At 37.0% G+C, this 16,063-nt stretch overlaps 1 protein-coding gene across 1 annotated transcript; it reads right to left on the bottom strand.

The window, feature by feature from the left end:
- Positions 1-5,891: 5,891 nt before the first annotated feature.
- Positions 5,892-15,570, bottom strand: CKS2 (CDC28 protein kinase regulatory subunit 2). The gene is made up of 3 exons (XM_044657595.1): positions 15,402-15,570; positions 8,328-8,455; positions 5,892-6,746 (listed from the first exon to the last, which is right to left on the bottom strand). Exons 1-3 carry the CDS (start codon positions 15,458-15,460, stop codon positions 6,694-6,696), a joined length of 240 nt encoding a protein of 79 aa, XP_044513530.1. The 5' UTR covers positions 15,461-15,570; the 3' UTR covers positions 5,892-6,693.
- Positions 15,571-16,063: the final 493 nt, after the last annotated feature.

The raw sequence follows: 16,063 nt of genomic DNA, 5'->3' as shown, positions 1-16,063 counted from the left end.
GTGCTAGGACTAGAGCACTGATCTTAAAATCATAGGACCTGAATTGATATTTTCCCTTGGCCACTGAGGTCACCTATTACTCTCTCTCTCAGAATCTTAGTTTTCTTAACTATAAAAATTATATATAGACCAAGTGTCTACTAAGATCTCCTAGTGCTACATCTGTGATGTAAATAATCTCCCATCATAGATTGCTTTAGCTGTGTGACCCTGTGCAAGACCCTTAACCCCCATGGCCTAGCCCTTCCTGCTCTTCTGCCTTGGAACAAATACATAGTATTGATTCTAAGATGGAAGGTTAAGGGTTTAAAAAAATATTGCTTATCATTGGAATTTTACGTGTTATACCTATCCTGTTGTTTGCTTTCCTTTTAAGAATTGACTGGCTTATTTTTTTCTATGCAAGAGAGTTCTCATGGAGAGAATTCCATTAAGTTTAGCTGTAAGGTTTAAAAAAAATAAATCTAAAATTCTTCCAACACAGATTAGGAAATAATGTAACAGAGATTTCAGTATATTTGTGCCAACAAGAACATGGTAGTGTTAAATTTAAATTGGAATTTTGACTAAATAAGAGAGTTATGAATTCAATGTTGTGGTCACTGAATTAAAAATATTATCCCTAAGCCAGGAAAAACTGTTAGCAGTTTTTATTTATAACGAGGAAGAGAAAGAGTTGAAGTATGAAATGTAGGAGGGAAAAGGGTAAGGAATTGCCTAGCCTGCCCTAAGTGCTGATCCAGTGAAATTCAGCTCACTCTCTACAAAGTTCCAATCTCCATGTGGAAGTCTGAGTCTTTCACCAGGGAACTGACTCGGGATCCAAGGAAAAGAATCTTACAGAACTCATGCTGAAGGGAGTGTCACACAGAAGCACCAACAAGCAGAGAGGGTCTCCTCACACAGCCACCAATGTAGGAATCTCTCCAAGCCAGAAGTCCCAGTGTATCTTCATCCATGGTTCCACCAACACAGCCTCCTCCAAAGCCAAAGCAGGAATTTCTGCAACCAATCTCTCCAAACACCAGGAAGGGAATGAATCCTAGACCATTTGGTCTCTTTTTATACCCCTTTTTTCCACATCATTTCCTGTCATTTCCTGTTGTTGGACTTATTCTTTGACCCTGAGGAAGATTCCTCAGTAAGCAAAACGAAAAAGGGAGGAATGTTATAGCCAAAACAGCTTATAGAAATATTATAGCTTATAGCTTATGAGAATATTATAGCCAAAAAGGTAAACTTAGCAATTAAGCAGGGGATTTTTTGGATAACGTCATGCCCGACTCAAGCAGGGCAGTTATCTCTCTGACTCACAGTCCCAGGGACAACTCCTGGCTGGAAGCCCGAGGGCCCCTAGATGAAACAGCCTTGAAGATTCCTAGACAGAACAGCCTTGAAGATTAAGAATCATATCCTGTGGCACCTGGAAGCATCCCTACTCCCTCTGTCTAGCTATTAGCTAACCCTAAGACAAAGGCACCTATATCCCAGAAACATATATATATTCCTTATTCTGAATGCCCCCTCGGGACTCTCTTTGCTGAGTTTCCCCAGTGTGTACTAGCAATAAAGCTTTCTCCTGCTTTGATTGCATTGTCTCCTGTGTTCCTCTGGAGGCCACCCATTTTGAACCCTAACACTGTCAATCTTCACAGAAATCAATGACAGTCTTCCAATTTGCTTAGCACTGCCCAAGCTGGGGGTGGGGCAGGGAGAAGGAGGAGTGGGCAGTGGCCTTTGGAGTTGTCACTTACTCTAGTAAGTGACTTGAATGGTAAGTAGGAATAATTTAAGTTCTTGATTTGATTAGCTAAAAATAGACAAGGGGAGAGAGTTAATCCTATTTTCACAATCCCCCTGTGATTCTTTGGGAGGCTAGTCTCCCCAATGAATCATTTAACATAACTAGCTTTTATCTTTAAAGAGCTTCTAGCTAAAGGTGTATACAATATTGCATTTTCTTTTTTTTTAATTTTAAATTTAAATTTTATTTTGAATATTTCCCCATAGTTTCATATTTTATGTTTTTTCCCACTCCCCCAAGTCCCCCCACCCCCTATAGCTGACTCACAATTCCACTGGGTTTTACATGTATCATTAAGACCTAATTCCATATTATTGATAGTTGGACTAGAGTTATCGTTTAGTGTCTACCCGAGCAGTTGTTTTTCTTCTGTGTTTCCACTCCTGTAGTTCTACCTCTGAATGTGGGTAGCATTCTTTCCCATAAATCCCTCAGAATTGCCTTGGGTCATTACATTGCTGCTAGTACAGAAGTCCATTACATTCAATTTTACCATTGTATCAGTCTTTGTGTACAATGTTCTCCTGGTTCTGCTCTTTTCACTTTGCATCAATTCCTGGAGGTCATTCCAGTTCACATGGAATTCCTCCAGTTCATTATTCCTTTGAGCACAATAGTATTCCATCACCAACAGATACCACAATTTGTTCAGCTATTCCCCAATTGAAGGACATTCCCTCATTTTCCAATTTTTTGCCACCACGAAGAGTGCAGCTATAAATACTTTTGTACAAGTCTTTCCCTTAATATTGCATTTTCTAAGAAGAAAACTACAATTGTTAGAGATAAGAGGGAAATAAGAGAGTGCAAAACAAATGATTGGCAGGCTCATTGACAAAAAGTCAATTGGGGGGTAATCCCCTTTGGCATAAGAGTTTACATTCAGAATAAATGATATGTTCAACCCCCTTCAGTTCACTCAAAACATCCCAAAGTTCATTCTGGATCTTCTGATGCAGTGTAGGTTTCTTTTGGATTTCTTTATGGAATCTTCTTCAAACAGTTAATTTTCTTGATTCGGGGAGTTAAAGATCTTCTTTTCCTGAAGTTTTTTTTTTTTCAAAAAACATTTTTTAAGTCTGGATTTTATGAAAATTATGCAGTAGATACTTCTCTGAATATTGTAGCTTTGGGGTAAAATAAGAAAATTCATAAATTTTTTTGTTTTGCTAAAAATGTGAACATTACATTTGTTTTCAGAATGTAGCTAGAGAGACTATTACCAATAAACTTACTTAGTTTAGAATGCACCATTAAGTGTTTTGGGATTCTGGGTTGAAGTTGTCAACAGCTAAATCAACTATTAGACTGAATCAATTTTTTAATTTGTGTCAATAATTTTGAGTAAAGGTAACAAAACACACAAAGGTTCTTTTAAAAGCCACCCAGTGTTTTAAACAACCTGATCATTGTACTTAGCAAAAGTTTTATGTGCTAGAATACCTGCCAGATGATAATTATGGATTCTTTACATTTTAGAGTAATAAAGCTAAAGAACTGAAGGATTTTTATAGCTGGAGCAGTTCCATCTTGCATTTGTCACAGTGGTATGACTGACTAGTCAGAAAGACATGTTGATTCACCTGGCAGAGGGACACATGCGAAATCCAAATAGTCATACACAGAATTTATGCCTCAGATGATCAGAAAACTGTGTCAAATTTCAAACCATTAGGACTCAAAAATGATTTAATTGTCTTATATAGTAGACTGTGTAGTAAGACTAGAGTATGAGGTAAGGATCTTCCTTTTAGTAGATATTTTCCCTACCACACCCTATCCCTGTATGTAAAAGTTTTAAAGGTCACCATTAGGTTGCCTTGGGAAAGGATGGCTCCCAGTAAAGACTAACTATTCCTGACTAATCTTAGCTAGAGAAAGATAAAAAGGCATTGAAGTTGATGCCATATCTCTCACCCAGGGTGGGTCAGGAATGGATACAATGACCAGTGATTTGATTTAGCAACTTGTAGTACTCTCTGAACCAACAGGTGCTACTTTCTTTGCTAGCCATAGAGGTTTAAACCCCATGTCTTCTTGTGTCCATGCACATACAGTCGGCCTTTGTATCCCTCTGCTCTATGTGTTACATACATATAACTTGAAAGTTAATGAAATAAAGGGAAATGGAAGAGGGGGAAAAATACTCAAATAGCTACAGTGATCACAAGCAAGAGATGAAAATTTGCTTTTGGAAGATAAGGCTTCTTGCCACCACAGATGACTGTATTCATCACATTATATATGTATCTTTTTCTGGTACTTCCATTTCCTCATGGCATAGTATGACATCCGTCTCGTCATTATTTTGTTAACTATCCAGGAGCATTGAAAGTTTCCATTTGACCCTATCTATAACTAGCAAAGATATTGCCATAACCATATAGTGATTTCTCCAAGCGTTTATACCCCTTTTCTCCATGATCTGCTCCCTGAAATCCCTATGGGAATATAATGGACCTGTTTGAGGGTTCCCTGGTATAACCTTAGTATATAACCCTGGTATAACATAACTAATGTTTCAGAAAGGGACCAGGACTTTGGGAGATACCTTAGGCTTGGGCCAGTAACTCCTCTGTTTTCTACCTTATCAGTCATGTTTCCAAAACCACATTCAGAGCTCCTTATCTGGTTTTGTCTTGCCATCTGCTTAGTTACTTCAGCTGTTCAGATCTTCACCTTAAATCTGTTGGTTCATCCATATCTGTGTGATAGGATGATGGGAGGGCTGTGACTAAAGCTTTATACCACTGGGATGGGGATTTACCCAGAAAGTGTAATCTAATTGTAACTGATATCCTGTTATGTCATGGGATGGGGGTAGGAGGGTGTCAATTAGTCAAATCCATCTCTATTAGGAAATTTCACACACACACCCCCCCCATGCTAACTTTGCCACAAGGGAACTGGCAGCAAGAGAATTTACTATGTCAGATATGCCCAATTCCTTGAGACAAAAAGATTATCTTCATCTAGGATACAATTTTTAAAAATCTAACTTTTCCAAGTCACGAAAGATACCCAAACCAATAGTACACTAGACAAATCTAAATTGGCTCCATTAGAGCATGCTGACACCATTCTTCTTGTCAGACTCACCAGGTTAAACTTACTCTGCAACCTTCAAAGTTCCTTGGAGATGAAAGCCAGTCTCGCCCCTACTCTGTAAATACCTCCATGGAGAAAGTCCCTTCTTGTAAGGTGGGGGACAGGAGGAACCTTTGGGCTTAGGCTACACTTATGTTCTCTTATAGCTCTTCACTGTGGTCTAGTAACTTTTCCAGGGTGGGGGTGGGGGTGTGGGCATGCGCTACACTTTAGGTTGGACTACATGCTCCACCCTCAACATAATACTGCCCCTTTGGCATGAAGGCAGTCTTTAGAGTTAAGGGCACACTTGCATTGGTTTCCAGTTGCTGGATTCCCAGTTTACTTTCATTTTCCTTAAGGTGATCCAGCTTTTCTTAGGCCCCTGGCAAATAGAAAAATTGTATCTTAAACATTGTTTAGCAGTCTCCTTGCAGTGAGTTCTGTTGCTGTTAAGAATAGAGCTCTGGGGCAGCTAGGTAGCTCAGTGGATTGAGAGCTAGGCCTAGAGAAGGGAGGTCCTAGGTTCAAAACTGGACTCAGACACTTCCCAGCTGTGTGACCCTGGGCAAGTCACTTAACCCCCATTGCCTAGTCCATACCACTCTTCTGCCTTGGAGCCAATACACAGTATTGACTCCAAAATGGAAGGTAAGGGTTTAAAAAAAAGAGGAGCTTACGCACAGGTATGGTTTGTACATTTTCAAGTATTCACTGAATATTAAAAATATACAATGCCTTGACCGTGCATTTGTTCTTTTCTAGCTTCTTTGAATACATAATGGACTAACTCACAAGTTATTGAGAAATAGGCGACAAAAGAAATCTTATTCCATTGTCATAGCCTTCTTTTGACCTATAGCAATTCTCCCTTTATCCACGAGATCATTCTGATCTAATCTTACCTGTACCCTAAATGTGTTAGGCCAAGGCTGATTCAGGATAGTCAGGTGGTTGAAGTTTGGGATTGGGATGAAAAGAGACACTTGTAGACCATTTAATATTTAACATACATTTACTTAGTTAACAAGAGTATGGAAAGAATAGCCAGATGTGGATTCAGTTGGTTGCGGCTTCCCCTTAATATCCCCATCTTCCTGACCATATGTATGGCAGCACATTAAATCATAGATATATTAATTCTAAACCTGAGAGGCCCTTATTCCTGTGCTAGAGATTTATGTCTTAAGTAGCTGGGAACCTTTGCCATTTGACTCTTGCTCTTCTAGACCAATTCAGTCTGAGGTTCTGTTTCATTGCCTTTTAGGGAAAAACTGGTCTATGTGGCAGGGACCTTCTGGTTTTAGTAGATGTTCCTAATTGTTCAAATTAATGCTATTTCTATTATATACCATACTGTTTAATATTCATTTAACTTTTTCTGCTTTGTTTTAAAAGAGTTTTATTTTCCTTGGATTAGTTTCTAAAACAACTGAAAGAACTTTACATTTTATTCATAAATTAACAATGGAAAATTTGAACATAAACACCTACCCCAATTACCAAGTACTCAGATATACATGTAACATGTGAACTTTATTAAACAAATGTAATTCAAGGAGAAGTCAAATAGGCACTTATATTAAAGATAAAATTGACTAGAGAGAAAAATTGTATCTTAAACATTGTATAGCAGCCTACTTGCAGTGGCATTTAACTGAGCTCTGTTGCTGTGAAGAATACAGCTCATGCACAGGTATGGATGAATGATTTGTACATTTTCAAGTATTCACTGAATACTACCCATATATACACATATACATAGTTTGAAAATAAATTTAAGTGAAGAACCCAAATAAACTTCATTTTTGTTGTTCTTTTGGAAGAGGTCTTCTAAAAAGCAGAATATGTGGTTCTGTGGGGAAAAAAATATAAGATTATTGTATAGAAGACATAATTAACTTTCATATTTTATTATCAGAATATGGAGTGAAATAGAAAGGAATAGACAGAAGAAAAATATTCTAAAAAATTTACTAACTCAAATTATGCTCCCTAAAGTTTGATTATATGAACTTTCAAGTATGTCTGATCATATATTCAAAATTCATTATGGAATGACAACAGGTAAAGAGAGAAAAATAGAAAAAAGTAAAAAGAAAGAGAAAAATAGTTTCTGAGGCTTAATATCTTTAAAAAATATTTCTTCATAAAATAAGGAAATTTAAATAAACTAAATAAGTTTTAGATATAAAGTTGTTCTAGTTGATGCTGTTGTTTCATCTTTAGCAGGTACAGGGAATAGAATTAGTAGGATACCCCTTTGAGCTAATCTGGATCTACACTTCATCATTTTGTTTGAAATTAGGATGTTTGCTAAATGCAGCATAATACTGCATCCTATTCTTAAAATAAACACACCCACATTTATTTCAGAATACAGCTTGCGCAACAGATATATAAGAAATTTTAGTATTATAAAGTCCCATATCTTTCTTCCAGGTTGTTGTGAAAATAAAAAAAAAGTATACTTAAATTATCTCATTTTAAGCCCTACTACCTCTAGAAAATAAAATAAGCCAAATACAGCCTGATTACCCAATTCCAAAATAAATTTTTTCTTAAAAAATTTTATTTTTTTTCTCTTACAAAACAAACATGTATGTGTACACTATATGTACACAATAACCACTCTAGCTCCAGCACAATGCTAATATGCTTTAGGAGTAAAGAACTTACTCAAACTTGTTTTAAAATAAAAAATATTTTAATACAAAAACAATGCATTTTAAATCATATAATGTTAAAAGAGTCACCTTCTCTATTATGAAATATAGTCAACTTTAAATATATGATTTTAAACGAAAAGGATAATATCTACTGGGAAAAAACTTCTAGATTTAGAAAATTGTTTACCAATTGTTCATGCTTCATTCTTTGTAACCCTATGGACCATAATGTCCATGGGGTCTTCTTGGCAAAAATCCTGGAGTGGTTTGCCATATCCTTCTCTAGTGGATCATCTTTTTGGGCATGACAAGGGAGTGATCTATGATTCAGGCAGGCTTCAAGTGACTTGTTTAAGGTCACACAGCTAGTTAAGGCCTTCCTGGCTCCAGGCTTTAACCACTAGGTACTAGCTGTCTCTTGTTTACTGGTACTAAATGCTCATTACAAGAGGAAAACACTTAAGTATGATACTCCTCCCTGACCATCCTAATTCTTTTATCCCTTAAACAATAAAAATTATAAGTACTATTTTATTAGCCAAGGAGAGCAATGCCTTTTGACATAAATGAACTTTGAAGTTCTCCTCTTTGGTTCCTCATTGCTCTTCTTCCTTAAAACTCTTGAAGGCATTTCTGATAGGGGATAGAATTATGCCAAATAATTTATGCCAAATAATACCACTGTTATCCTAATTGATGAATAAAAGATGTTGACCACTAAGTAAAACCGAGACAATTTAAAGTTTATATTTCAATGACAAACATACCTGGCTCATGAATCATATAATGAACCCACCCAAGACTCTGCTGAACACCCAGTCTCCTCCATTCCTCTTCAGACATCAGATGGGTTTTTGGTACTTGTTTGGAAAGTTCTCTAGGTAACATAACATGCCTATTGAATAAAAAAGATTAGCCCATGAAATATCAGGTTTTTTTTTTTCAAGCTGGATGCTTCACAAATAAGGTAAATAAGGCTCCAAAGTCAAATGAATATACTTGAAATCGCACATTGAGAAAAAGAGCAAGAACAAAATTCAGGCCTCTTGTTTAAGATACATGTTAACTGGTTACAAGTATTTTGAAGGCATATGCTATATAATTTGATTAATTCAGTCTATGATATAAGAATGTAGGATTGTAGTTTTAAGAACTAAAAGGGAAACCAGAAGTATCCCCCTCTCATTTTACATGTGAAGAAACTAAGGCTTAAAGAAATTAAATGGCTTGATCATTTAGATAGAAAAACGACAAAGCTAGGTTTTGAACCCACATCTTGTTCCAAATCCAGTGATCTTCCTCCTAGACTGCTTCATACTGCCTCTTAAGAGAACATAAAGTAGTATACTCTGTGATTTATGGTTATTAAGAAAATAGCAAGACATGAGCTAAATGATAGTAAAATTAAATGATAGTAAAACTAAGCAGCTTTACTAGTTGGAATGACTAGATCCAAGGGTAATAAAAGGAGTGCTGTTGTTTAACTTTTTTTTTTTTTTTAAATCAGTGACCTGGATAAAGGCTTAAGTAGCATTACCAAATATATACAGGAGGGATGGCTAACACACTGAAGCCAGAATTAAGACCCAACAAGAAACCCTGAGAGAAAATGGGTTTGAAAAAAAAAAAAAAAAAAAAGAACAAAATGTAAAGTCTTAAATTTGGATTCAAGCAATGAACTTCACAAATAAAAAGTTTGGGGAGGCACAGCTCGAAAGCAATTTTGGGGTGAAGGAGGAGAAAATCTGAGAGTTTTAGGAAGCTATGGTTGCAAAATGAATTGACTCTATAGTATGGCACTCAAGAAAGCTAGTAGTAAGACTTACATGGCATTAAGAAAAGTATAAAGAAAGGAATACATATGTGTGTATATATATATGCATATATGTAAATGTATATAAAATAAGCATATATAAATATAAACAATATGGAATAAAGACCATATTTTTAAATTTTTATTGGTTTTTAATGGTCTTTATTCAATATGGAAAAGTATAGTAGCCGTGAAAAAACAAACTACACAACAAAAGAATAAGACATACAAATATCAAAGAAAACAATATATAAGCCAAAGTAATTATACGAATCACACTGTGGTAAGCACATTTTATAAATAACTCATTTGATCCTCACAAAAAAATACTTTAAGGTAGGATCGTTTACTCTCATTTTATAGTTAAGGAAATTGAAGCAAAAAGAAGTTAAGGTAACTTTTCCAGGGTCACATTAGATAGTAGGATAGACTATGTGCTCAATCCACTGAAATACCAGCTGCCTCTAAATGTGCTATGACCGCATCAGAACACATGTGGAATACTGTGTTTATTTATGTTCACCACATTTTGATGAGACTATCGATATACTGGGAAGTGTTCAAAAGTACTCAAGATCATGGCAGGACAGATTAGGTGAAGGAACTAGAAAATCAAGATGTTTATCCAGAAGATTTATTAAAAGGGACATGCCTTGAAATATCTGAAGAACTGTCACCCGAATTAGACTTGTTCAACTTGGGTTAGAAAGCAGAACCAGAAATAATTGGAAGTTATAAAAGAAACAAATTTAAGCTTAAGGAACTTTGGTACTTTCCAAAAGCAGAATTGGCTGCCTAACAGTCTTTAAGCAAAGGCTGGATGACTGCTTGAAAGATTTGAAAGATTCTTTTTTCCAACTTATAGGTTAAATTAAATGGTCACAAAGGTACCTTCCAAAGCTGAAATTCTGTGATTCAAAAAAATGTTAGAGGACAGCTATTTGAGGAAAAGCACAAGGCATTACATAATGTTATTTCTGAAACAAATTTAAATAACATGGCAAGAGAAGAAATTAAATGAAGACAAGAGACAGACTGATTTTCTTCATTGAGTAGTTGCTCCTATCTCTTTTTTCTCTAACTGTAATCAATCACTACTCATTTTGATTGCTCCATCTTCCTTTTCTTCTTCCTTCTGGATGCATGAATATCACACTAGATTTCTGAGTCAGAAGATCTACTGTGGAATTCCAGGTCAATAATGATAACCACCACACAACTAGTACAAAGGCATTACAGAAATGACAGTTGCATTATCTAAATTTTTCAAGAATGTTGTGAAGGTATTATAAACAAGAACATTCTACCTATAAACAATATCAACAGTATTAATAATGATGATAACAACTTGAATGTGGAGTGAAGAGACTTGAGGTTTAAATTCGATTTTACCATTAAATATAGCTGCATGATTTTGGACAATTCATTTCCCTTCTCTAGGCCCCAGATTTCCTACCTATAAAACAAGGATGTTGGACTAGGTCTAAATTTATGCTCTTGTGGCATCTGAAAGACAATACTTTTGAATAGGCTGCTTAATAAATGACCATACATCATTCAATTCATTAAGTGACTATTAGCCACAAAAGAGTATTTTGATTAATGCTTCAAAATGGCTTACACTGCAGAAGTGAATCTAATACTGAGGCTTATCTTCAGGATACTTAACTGTAAGACCGACAAGGCTAGAGAGGAACAATGTCAGTATGAGGGAAAGAGGGGCAGAGGACTCAAGTGCAGAGGTGAAGGCCTAGGAAAGAACTAAGGTTTGGCAGTATTGGGGATCACGGTGAAGACAAAGAACAAGGTTTGGGGTTGCAAGGAAAAGGGAAGGACGGAATGACAACAAATTGTGATCAGATTGGGAATTTCAGGGTTCATGAACATTGTTTGATAATAGCAAAATCAAGCATTTGATCATATCAGTATAGCTGATATGAAAGGAAATATGTCTTAGGAAATGACTAAGCTGAGGAACTGGGAGGTTAAGGTGTTTGAGGAAGCACAAATATTTACGTTATAGTCCCTTATTATAGAGTAGGAGTTGGTGAGGAGAGAAAGACTATGCACCAAGCACTAAACTCACTGAGGAAAGAAGGGCAGTGTCCTGGAAGTTGGTAAACAGCAGTCATCAGTTTTAATAGGGTAATAGATAACATTTTTGTAAATCTCAAAGAAGTGACTGGAGTAAGAGAGACTGTCTGAAACTGGCATCATCGGGCAAGGAGTATTCCAATTCCACCACTTTCACCAGCAATAAGAGTGCTGGAAAGGGTGGCCAGGGGAAAGGTCTGTCATTAAGATCGAAGACAGGTCTCAACAAATGAAGAATGGAGTAGGAAAGGAAAAGATTTAAGTTTGTTCCTCATAAAGCAGGCATTCCAGAGCTCAGTGGAAAAGAGGCGGACAATTTTAAAATAGGGGGTGGCAGGATGGAGAAGTTGGGAATAAGAGAGAAGATAAGGACAGGGTAAAGAATGGAATGTGAATAATAACAACTAAGGAAGAAAATAATTTCCTCTTATTTTATCTGGTATTTCTCAGCCACTTTTTCAAGTCTTCTAAGTGAAGTACCAGCTTTTAAGATTTACATAGGGAGCTGGGTAGCTCAGTGGATTGAGAGCCAGACCTAGAGATAGGAGGTCCTAGGTTCAAATCTGGCCTCAGACACTTCCCAGCTGTGTGACCTTGGGCAAGTCACTTAACCCCCATTGTCTAGCCCTTACCACTCTTCTGCTTTGGAGCCAATACACAGTATTGACTCCAAAATGGAAGGTAAGGGTTTAAAAAAAAAATTTTTTTTTACATAGCTGGGAAAGCATCCTGGCAGAATGGATCAGGTTTACTACCTGGCTCCCACATCTCCTAGTCACTTGGCATCTCTTAAGAAATAACTAAGTTTTCTTACTGAGTACTTTGTAAACAAATTAAATCACAGTTCTGGTAAAAATTTACACAGTCCACTCAAATATCACACAGAGACACTCGTATGATGCACATATGTCCACGCTTACGCTTATAATTTACATCAGATCTCTTAAATACATTTCCTAAAAACAATTTAAGCTTTAGAAATTCAGTCAAATAACTAGTTTGTTCAAGGTCACAAAAGCCACAAGAACCTAGAGAATTTAAAATCTCACTGATTATGCCATGTCCCCAACAGTATGGAATGCCTGTTAAGTTATATAATTAGGCTATTAAAAATTAATGGAGTCACATGACAACATAAACATCTCTACACACATCTTGTATGATCTTAACTGCATTGTATCAAACCATTATTAGAATTGAAAAAGACTGATTATAAGATGTAAGTTAAGGGTTTAAGATATATGTATATATAGTCTATAAAAAGCATCTGGCATTAAAATTTATATAAAACTTTGTTTAGAAATCGTTAACACTATTCATCATGATTTATATTTAATTCTAATCCAAGATATTAAGTTTTTATTTGCTCTAGGATGAAACAAAGTCTTAGTTATCTTTTATAATGTCAGTTTATCAGAATAGAATGCTAAAGTCCAGTTGGACTTTTGAGAGGCAGTTTTGATTTTCATAGAATATTCTGACTGGTCTCTGAAGCCATTCTCCACCCAAAAATATCTTACAGTAACATTACTATAATAGTTAACATTTCATTAAGTGGCCTATGACAATACATGTTTGAGAAAGTTATTTTTAGTATAGCCAAGAACTCAAATTCTTAGCAATGTTTGAAGTCTTCCCCTTTGCTTGGAGAAGCCATTTTGTCTAGGACAAGGCAGGTACTTATAAGGTCTGATTAAAAAATACTAGGCTGAAACTAGGTAAAGATTTTAAATTTCACTAGCTATTTCATCAAAAATTTAGTTTGATTGAAGTAGTAGGCATTCTATTATAGATGCATAGTAAAACTTTCCACAAGTAGGTATTTGTATATTTCAGTATGCTTTGAGAATATCTGCCTAGTAAATTTTATACTGGATCATGAATCTCTTTGGTAGTTTCAAGTCACCTAACACTAATTTAACTAAAGAGTAATTTTAATATATATTCTATGAGATCTTTAGATAGATATTTGTGACCTTTATAGTTTCTAACATGTGCAAAACTCAAATTAAGATTTAAAGTGTCTCTATAGCACTACCCAGTTAAAAATACGAAACACACAAGGCCATTTCCTACAATTAATTTCTAAGTCCTAATTCACGGGGAGTCATTTGGAAGCTAAATATAGTAGTACACAAGTTTTTACACAATTGCTAACAAGTTAAATTGACCTATTGTATTTATTATGAAAAAATATAGTACCTCTAGATAAGTCTTAATTTAAACATACCTCAATAAACTCTCTAAAGTTTGAAGCTACTACAGTCGTTAATATGAATTAGTAGAAATTTCCTTGCTAGACACCAATGAAATCACAGGAGTGGACTAAAAAAAGTAATATTCTTGGGAGAATTACTTCTTTTCAATGGGTCATTCATTATATTATTGCCTACTGAAATTAAAAGCTGAAGGAGCAGCAATCCTTGCTAAAAATTTTCTTTAAAGTCAGTAATTATGAGACTATAGTACTTAATTTAAATCTGGCTATTCTCCAGACATTAGTCATGTTTCTAAATGGTAAAGTTGCTTAAAGAATATTTGTGGATTGACTGATAGGTGTGAAGTTGATAAAAATGCAAAGTGAATTAGTAACAGAAGGGACTGGGATTCTTCTTTACGTTTAGTTTACAGTCACTAATAACCTTTCTAAGCTACTTTTAATAACAACTTTAGAATCTAGGGCACAGTGTTTTTTGTGAGGGTCAGTAAAAAATTATTTTCTTTACTCCCTGGAGCATTTTCCTCAATATCACTTCTAAGAATCCTTAGTTTCCTGAAAGGCTCCCTTCAAGAAACATTGTTTTACATAAGGTCTTTCCTAACGCCCTCAGCTGTAGCATTCCCCTCAAAAATACCTCCTATCTTGCTTACATCTTTTTAAGTACATATTGCTTTAGAAGGGCCCAATCTATAAGCTCAAGCTCTTTAAGTGCAGGGCAGTTATCCCAGTAGCCTCTTGAACGCTCTTAAGTCTTAAGCAAAAGTCACCTAAAGCAGATAAAACATAAATGAAAACCTTATTAAACTCAAGACATAATTTGAAAAGTTTATCTGGATTTGGGTGAAGAGAAAAAATAGCGCTAAAGTAGGAGACGTAGCTCAAACAGCTATACCTCAATTCAATTACTATTAAAATAGATTTAGAATTGTTAAGAGAGACTTTAGAGGCAATGGTATTCATTTTAAAGGTGAAGGAACTGAGGCACAAACATTAAAGCGGCAAGGTCACAAAGACGTGTCTGATGGAAGATCTGAACTCAAGTTTTTCTGACACCAGGGGCTATCCACTGTACTACAGTGGTTTTTACTCTCAAACTTCTACTGTTCAAGCTAGTTCCGGAACTAACATTCTTGTCGGTAAAAGACAAGCATTTCATCATTTCTTTCCCAGTTTTTATAAGGTGTGAATTCTACGATCTCCAAGTTGTCTTCCAGCCCCAAGCCTATGATACGGTGTCTAAAATGGGAATCGATGTTCTGTGCAGTTGCAAATGATAGAAGCACGGCGATTGATTAAAAATCACTTAAATGAGATCGAGGTCAAAAGACCCAGTTTTCTCCTCTCCGACCTCTAGGCCAGCGAACAGAACGAGCTCCATAAGCGGGTGATCCGTGTGCCTCTCCTCAGCCTCCCTCCATTATCTCCAAATTGGCACGAGCGGGCAAGGATCCATTCCCAGGCCTTGAGCGTCCGTTGAACCCAGTCCCTAGGCCTCTACCGTACAGGTCTGGCCAAGCTCGCAAGAGCTGGGCTGCTTTGTACGCTTCGGCGCCCTCCATTAACGGGCGACTTCCAGACAAAGGAGAGAAGCCAAAGGGGAAGGGAGAAAAGAGAAAAGGAACGGGGGGGAGGGGGGGGAGGCCCCCTCACACACCCGCTCTCCACGCGCCCTCCGCCCCGCCCCGCCGCCTAGACCAAAAGGCTCCTCCTCACCGGTACTCGTAGTGCTCATCAAAATACTTGTCTGAGTAGTAGATCTGCTTGTGGGCCATGCTGACGGCAACGGAGAATCCCAAAGAGCGACGCCGGCAAAAAGCAGTTGCACCGAGGGAGACCCCAGGATAGGTGAAGCAGCGACGGAAACCACAACTAACTGCTAGAGGTTCCCTTCCCCCAGGGATCTTGATTTGAATCCAACAACCGGGCGTTGATTGGACACGAGCAACAACCACTCATCACGCGCGCTCTCCGGAAGGGGTGGAACCCACTGGAGATTTCCTAGTTTTGCCCAACCCCTGACGCTCATTTCCTCATCCGCTCTCCCAACTCCTCACAATTGACCAATCAGAGACCTGTTGTGAAGTTACGTAAGGGAAGAGGGATGGCAAGGGGTGGGAGGAACTATGACGTACACCAGACCAGGGTTAGAGGTTGGATTAGGAGGAACAAATCGATTAAATGAGGAGGGGCAGGGATAAAGCTGGGCTGGATTTTGGAGAAGTTCCTTTTGGAGAGGCCGTTTACGCGTCATCTAACGGGCGCGTGCGCGTGCTTTGTGGAACGTTAGAGGCGAGAGTAGCTGTTGAGGCCGGTAGGGGCGGTGGGGTTGCTCTAACGCCACACCTTCCTGCATTTCTATAATAGAGTTTGCTTGT

The sequence above is a fragment of the Gracilinanus agilis genome, chromosome 1 (genome assembly GCF_016433145.1).
Source record: "Gracilinanus agilis isolate LMUSP501 chromosome 1, AgileGrace, whole genome shotgun sequence".
In the NCBI taxonomy this organism is placed as follows: domain Eukaryota; kingdom Metazoa; phylum Chordata; class Mammalia; order Didelphimorphia; family Didelphidae; genus Gracilinanus; species Gracilinanus agilis.
This window is presented reverse-complemented; position numbering and strand designations above follow the sequence as displayed.